We start from the raw sequence: 6957 nt of genomic DNA, 5'->3' as shown, positions 1-6957 counted from the left end.
CCCTTCCTGGTTCTTAAAAGCAGTATCACCTGTCTTTATGTGACTGGGAGTACAATAAAAAACCCATGTGGCCCTCTCCTCTGTTAAAACGTACAGGTCCCAACATTTCAGGGTTGGGAGTGAGGAAGGGAGTTGTAGAGCTGGTAGACTTTATTCCTCTATTTTGTATGCAAGTCTTTCCTTTAAGCATCTTGTTTCATCTCTCACGTGCACACACACACACACACACACACACACACACACACACACACACACACGAGTCTCTATCTAGTGCTTTATTTTAATTTATTTAAACTTCAATAAAAGTAAAGAAATAACATTATAAAATATGAATGGGAGAAACAGATATTCAGCAGAATGACACTAAATCCACTAATTCTAAAGGAAGAGCCACAAATAGTTAGGGGGAAGCTTTGGATCTTTAATAAGCAGTTGGAAGTATGTGCTTTAAGAAATGCAAGGTCAAGACAAATAAAAAAGGAACTTGTTGAGCTGGATGAATAGTGTAGCTGGCTTGTTTCAAAAAAATCACAGATGTTTGATGAGTCTTTTTTTCAAAACAACCAGCACTGGGGAATACTACTTAAGTCATTGGCAGAGTATCATGAAGCATTACAGTTTTACAAGACAGAGGGGTAGCTTGTAAGACAACCTATGGTTCCTAGCTCAGCCTGACCCCTTGCTTTGACATTGTCTCCCTCTTCCAGGCTGTTCGGTTTTACATTCCCATATCCTTCTGGCTGCACTAGTGCCTTTTCAAGAAATGTCAAAGTTCTTTTGTCCCTTATGGCTACTCTGGCATTTCAGAATTAAGATAGACGCAGATGACCAGAAGTTCTGGATTAGCAATTTAAAACTTTGTTGTACAGTGTATGTACCTTATCAGAATGCTGTAGCTTTCACCTTTAGTTAGTCCCAAAACAATAACCTCTCTTTAATACGCTCAGAAGAAAGGTGTGCTTAACCACAAGGTAAAATCCCTATTGCCCTACAAAGTACAGCAGCTCATTGGTGAACTTTTAACCAGTCACTCTATGACTCCGAGTCCTTTTTTCCACCCTTTGGGAAAAGGTACAATATGCACAGGAGCTGTGCTGGCATCCTGTTAGCATCCAACTGGTTGATGTTTGGAATTCAGCCCATGAATGAACTATTTTTGTGATGCATACAAAAACATATGGGAATGTTCTTAAATATGCCTGAGTTGGTGGAGAAGAGGGAAAACCAAATGCTATTACTAAAGGAACAAAACAAAATAAAAAAAGTAGTCTTGTTTCAGTCAAAGTTATTGTCTTCTATTCTGTCCAAATGGGTGACTGAGCCTGTTGGAGGAAACAGAGATGCAATAGATGTTAAGCAGTGAAAATGTCATTCAGGAAAGCAAATGAACCAATTCATAGTACATATTGTATCTTGCATAAATAATTAATTCATTATGAATTAATCAATTAAGTGCTAACAAGTCTATTGCAAATTATGACAACCTTTTTCAGGTTTTCTGGGTATAAAGGTCTCAGAATTCATTAACCAGTCTCTTCTTCTGTGAGTGCCATGGAAGCTTGCCCAAGGCTACACAGGCTGGGTCTTCTCCTAGGAGGCACAGAGGGTGAGTGGGAGAGGAGAATCAGACTCCTAACTCCAACTCAGTGAGCTATGAATACAATATAAAATGAAAAAGGAAGCATGCACTAGTTTTATGTGAATCTATATCTATATCTGTGCTTGCATGTATGTGTATATATACACATATGAAACCAATGCATGCATTATTTACTATTTTAAGCAATATTACAAGACTTCCTGCTGCATACCTTAAAAATATTAAATGTTACATAGATATGGCAACCAAAAGGTTCTATCTTAAAATTTTGAGGATGAACATACAAAGTTTTAGAATATCCTATAGATACAGTATTACAATAATATACATTGAAGACTCCATGGCTGAAATCCTATTGCATAGCTCTGCCCATGCAACAGAAATGACATCAGCAGTGGCAGCGAATCAATGCTTTGGTAGTCTCAAGATACACAATGTGATGAAATTGCATGCACATGGAAACCAGTGCTGATGATGATGTTCCTGTTGTGTAAGTAGTCTTCCACAACAGGATTTCAGGTCATATGGCAGTAGTGGGGAACAGGAAGCAAAAGGGAGGATTTGCAATATAGGTGTCCTAACATAGCAAAATTAGAAGATGGGATCAGGTTGCACCTTGATCTTAAATGGGCTGCAAAGTTCCTGTGCATATTTGAGGGGATGAGGAATAGATGTTTGGATTAGGACTGGAGAAACCTGGGTTCAAATTCCTAGATATTCTTAAAGCCCAGTCTATTACTGAGATTGAATGATGTATTCTGTGGGACCAGCCCCAAATGTTCTGCAAGAAAAAAAGCTGGTGGTGTCCTACTGAGCCAGGAAGACCCAAGTGCATTGTAGTTTAAGACAGCAGAGTTATTTTGGCAGGTGAGGCAAAGAATGCCAGAAGCACTCCTCTGCATCTCTGATACTAAATGTTTAACCATAACAATGGGAATAATTAACAATTTCTGCCCACAATATGACATGACACCTAAATCTTATACATGATTGCTCCCTTTTGGCAAATGTTAGGGCCAGCCCTGATGTTACATTTCATACATAGCAGGCAAATCCATATGGCGTTTTCTGTAGGCTCATTTTATTCCAAAGGTTTGTATATTTATACTACTCTGAATCTAAGGGAATGAGCATAATTAGTGGAGGAACCTCCTCAAGAGTTGACTATGTGTAAACTGTTGCAACAGGTGTTTTTCTTTTTTTGTGTGTGATTGTTTTCAGGACATCAACATGGAAAGAAGCCCGGTTCTTCAAATATGAAATACTGCCTCAGTCATGTCTCTCCAACATTGAGGAGCTTTCAGTTCAAATATGCTCTCTGTTAATTCTGTTTTTTCTGGGGATTCAATGGAAGCACAAAGGATAGTCCTTAACCTTCAGAACAGTTTGAAACTCAGTGGTTGTGAGGGAGGAGGCTACACTTTTAATATTCATGCAACAAATTAAAAAAAATGAGTTTTTGATCATCTTGTTTGTTCTATGCCTAAGCTGAACACTTCATGCCAGGCAAGTTCAGGAGCTTCAAATTGAGCTTCCAATCATACTGTGTGCTGAAGGTCCCAAACCAAATATCAAGCTAAAGGTTTAAGGAGGCCTCCTATTGTAGCTTCTGCTTTTGAAATTATGCGACGTGTAAAGGATTAGAGCTGCTATCTCCTAAACCACAGTAGGCTAGGCAGGGAAGAGGAAAAGCTAGACACAAAGCACATGTGTCCAAATATTCCATTTTTATTAGACACAAGTTAGTTGTTCAACACAATTTCCCCATGCCTAGCTTATGTCAGCTCTTTTTTTGTCTCTTCTTTTATATCTTTGGGGTGTCAAGCTTGATTGTACAGACTTTCTGCATACAAAAAAGTGTGAGGAAAGCAGACAGTTTCCTCCAGGATGACATTCCCAATACTTCTATAATATCAAGAAGCCCAACAGGATTAAATGTAAGAATGACCTGCAAAGAAGTAAACAACATGTTCCACCTACCATTTTTATTCTCCTTTTTTCCTCATTTGCTCTTCAAAGAAATCATTGCATGCAACTGTCAATGCAGCAACCAGGACCACAAATTCATTAAAATCCACCTCATTGTCTTTATTGCTATCAAGATCTTTCATAATCTTATCAACCAGCTGGGGATCCTTTTGACACTACAAAGACAAAAACAGATATTAAATCTTCCTATATACAGTATTGCTTTACACTCATATATTGGAAATTACATCAGAGATTCCTTTTTATTTTGTTTTCGGTCATGTATACATACTATCTAAAAGCCTTAGGAGCTTTCTTTTTACAATGACAGTTATATTTACCATTACAAAAGTAACACATACAACATTACACTGTTGCCACAAGGGGTCTGCACTGCAGCCAATTCTTGTCTCAACAAAAAGATTTGTATCATGTCTATTTCTCTTGTTTATTTTCTCATCATAAACAGGCATGATGTTTATTTCTAATGTTTTGAACAGTTTAATTCATTAAGAAGCTAAATGTTAATGCATTTTCTCCTAGGCCTGTCGCCCAATTAAAGAAACGTCAGATGATTAACTATATGAGTTTCAGCGATTTGGTTGTCTCAGTTTGAAGAAAACAACATTATTGAAGGGAAAAGAACATCCTGTTTTTAAGCAAAACAGACACATGTCATAACAGGCATTGTCTTGGACATGGAGGGAAGACTGATGCTTGTAATAAACATCAAAGGCTGCATGGCGTAGAAAGAAAAGAATGCTGTTTTTATAAACTGCATCTAGAGATACAGAGATAAGGTTGGGATTCTATGGTGAGCTACATGCCTGGGAGAAAGAGAAGGTGAGGGCAAGGGCAGAAGGAAGTAAACTCACTCCAAGAATAGCAATCTAGGTAAAGCAGAGGCAGATCAGATAAAGAGGGCAGCATAGCTGTCTGTTTCTCCCACTGTTGCCCCTGTAGGGCATTCACTCCACTATTTGGTACATTACCGAATGGATTGGTTTGCTTTTTTTCTGGTGACCACATGATATAATTGCTGAAGCAGACAAATTTGCCCCCAGAGCAACTGATTCAGTGCATCAGCAATACTCCAGCACGTGCCAAAATAATAATTTCACTTCCTCCGCCCCTCCACAGAGGAGCAGGGGAAGTAGTCAAATGACAAAGGAAGAAGCCAGAGAGTTATTTGAGGTCCATATGCCATTTGGAACTAAGGGTTGTGCCACATGTCATATCACTCCTCCCCCAACTTCAAGTGACCATATTTAGACCAGCCTGCTAGTGCAGTCATGCCCTGAGTTTAGTTCATTGAATGTGAACTTTAGTACTTAGTGTAGGTTTTTTGACACTTGACTTTCAATGTCTCATCCAGAAAGAGGTGCTTCCCCATACATAGGAGAGAAAGGAACATGCTTCTTTTAATATAGTGTCTGCCAAGTAAGATTTTTCTCTTGTGAAATAAAATTGAAATAAATTTAATGCCTCATTAATTGGAAGCAATGATTCAGCTGATCAAAACATTTTCAATCAGCATAACTGACAAAATCTCTACATGTCTGTTTAGAAAGAGGGATGCACAATAATTTCTCAGTCTGTATTTTGAACAAGTTAAGTTTATTTGCTCTGCCCAAACAAATATGTAGATCATTAGCTTTTGTACTCCTACAATTTTTTTTAATGTGGAAATGAGATAGAATGAATATGTGAGGAACTAACATAGATTAGAATTATACTTGTTCAAAACTGAGCTAAGGAAAGTTAATTATTTTGACTTACTAATTCCCAGAACCTCTGATTTAAAACAGCTAGTGTTAGGTGGGGAAACACAGGAGTTTAATTTTTTTCCAAGCCATGAATTGACTTTAGTTGGGTTTATTGCTAAATAGATAAGAAGAGGATCACAGCTTAAAAGTCCCATCCTGCATTTGTCCAGTGAATTCCCCAAAGTTAAAATGTTGCAGCAATATCCATTATGTAAATCCTCATTATCTAAACTTCTGATTTATTATTATTGCTGTTGCTGTTATTGAACGTAACAGGAATATGTAATATGGCACATCCGGATGGGGAACTTGATCTGGTTCACACTTAAAAGGTTCTTATCTTTCATGCAATCTATTTTATCTCTCACATGAGTAATCCTTCTGTTCCTACTGATCAACATTGCTTCTCCCATCACCAGGGTCCAGACAAGTCTTTGGATCACCTCATTTTGTTCTCCTTTTCAGTTAACCCCTTCCCTATCCCCTTCCCTGTCTTTTCCCACAGCTGTCATTCTGTCAGGATGCAGGGACTTCCCTTTCTTCTTCTTCTTCTGGTTAAATAAAGTATATGGCATAGCAAAACAGCAACACATCTACCTAGCATGGTACACATAATATTGCCAATGTATCTCATTTATTTAGAATTGCACTGCAGCAATATTTTAAAATTTAAAATGATACAACAGATTGAAATAGAGGAGGAAGGGCCTTCTGCTGTCCTTTTCAATGCTACAACCCACCAAATATGTCAAAGAGTTGTCATTTCAGATAACACTGCCCATAGCTCTATTTGAGTGTGAATTAACCATTCTCATGAACGTGTTAATTAGGAGCACTCTGAATTGTGCAAAAAAAAAAAAAACCCTGTAGCCCGGTGCAATGCCAAAAAAAGAAGCAGGACAGCTCTAAAAAGGGGGCAAGATGGAGCTCTCTAAATCTAAACACACATATGAACACCATAATTCGATTCAAACCAAACAGCACCAAAACAGCTGTCCAAATAGCAAGCTATATGGCTGTCTGGATGTGCTCTTAGACTAGAGAGCCACGGTTACTGGCAGCAAGTGGCAACAGTTCTCTAATAGAGATGGAGGTATTCCTATTCATATACGAAAACCCCGCAAAGGTGGACATAACCAGGGTCCAGCCCCCTGGGGCTGAGCCATCCACTCACCCATCCACTGCTGCCATGGCTCTATACTCCCTTCCAATCGCTCCAGAGCTCGCGGTCGACTAGCCACTCCTGACAGAAGGAGGGAAGACGAGCCTCCCTGCCAGGGGAGTGCCTTGTCAACCACAAGCTCCGGAGCAATTGGAAGGCAGTGTGGAGCTGTGGCAGCAGTGGATGGCTGAGTGGACAGTCATTATGTCCACCTGTGCAAGGGTATTCATATATGAATATGAATACCTCCATCTCTACTCTCTACATTTCTGGCATAAGAATTTTCCTATTCATCTACAATTGTTGGGAATTAAGCCTGGAACCTTATTAAAGCACCTCTTCCCCCACTGAGGTACAACCATGCCACAAAGTTTACCAGTCTATACCACTGTGTCAATGATTTCACTGTAACCTAATGCCACTACCACTCCAGATTTGTATGTTTTCTATGGATTATCCAA

General features: G+C 38.9%; 1 protein-coding gene across 1 annotated transcript in view; it reads right to left on the bottom strand.

Moving 5' to 3' along the window:
* Nucleotides 1-268: 268 nt before the first annotated feature.
* Nucleotides 269-6957, bottom strand: part of S100Z (S100 calcium binding protein Z) — a 38495-nt gene continuing 31806 nt past the window's right edge. Inside the window, exons 3-4 of the mRNA XM_072992670.2 lie at nt 3581-3744; nt 269-1322 (exon numbers count right to left, since the gene is read on the bottom strand). Coding sequence (XP_072848771.1) covers nt 3586-3744 — 159 coding nt within the window. The 3' untranslated portion in view covers nt 269-1322; nt 3581-3585. The remainder of the gene's footprint in view (nt 1323-3580; nt 3745-6957) is intronic.

This window comes from Pogona vitticeps, chromosome 2 (assembly GCF_051106095.1).
Source record: "Pogona vitticeps strain Pit_001003342236 chromosome 2, PviZW2.1, whole genome shotgun sequence".
NCBI lineage: Eukaryota > Metazoa > Chordata > Lepidosauria > Squamata > Agamidae > Pogona > Pogona vitticeps.
Note: the sequence above shows the minus strand (reverse complement) of the source record. Positions and strands in the feature narration are given on the sequence as shown.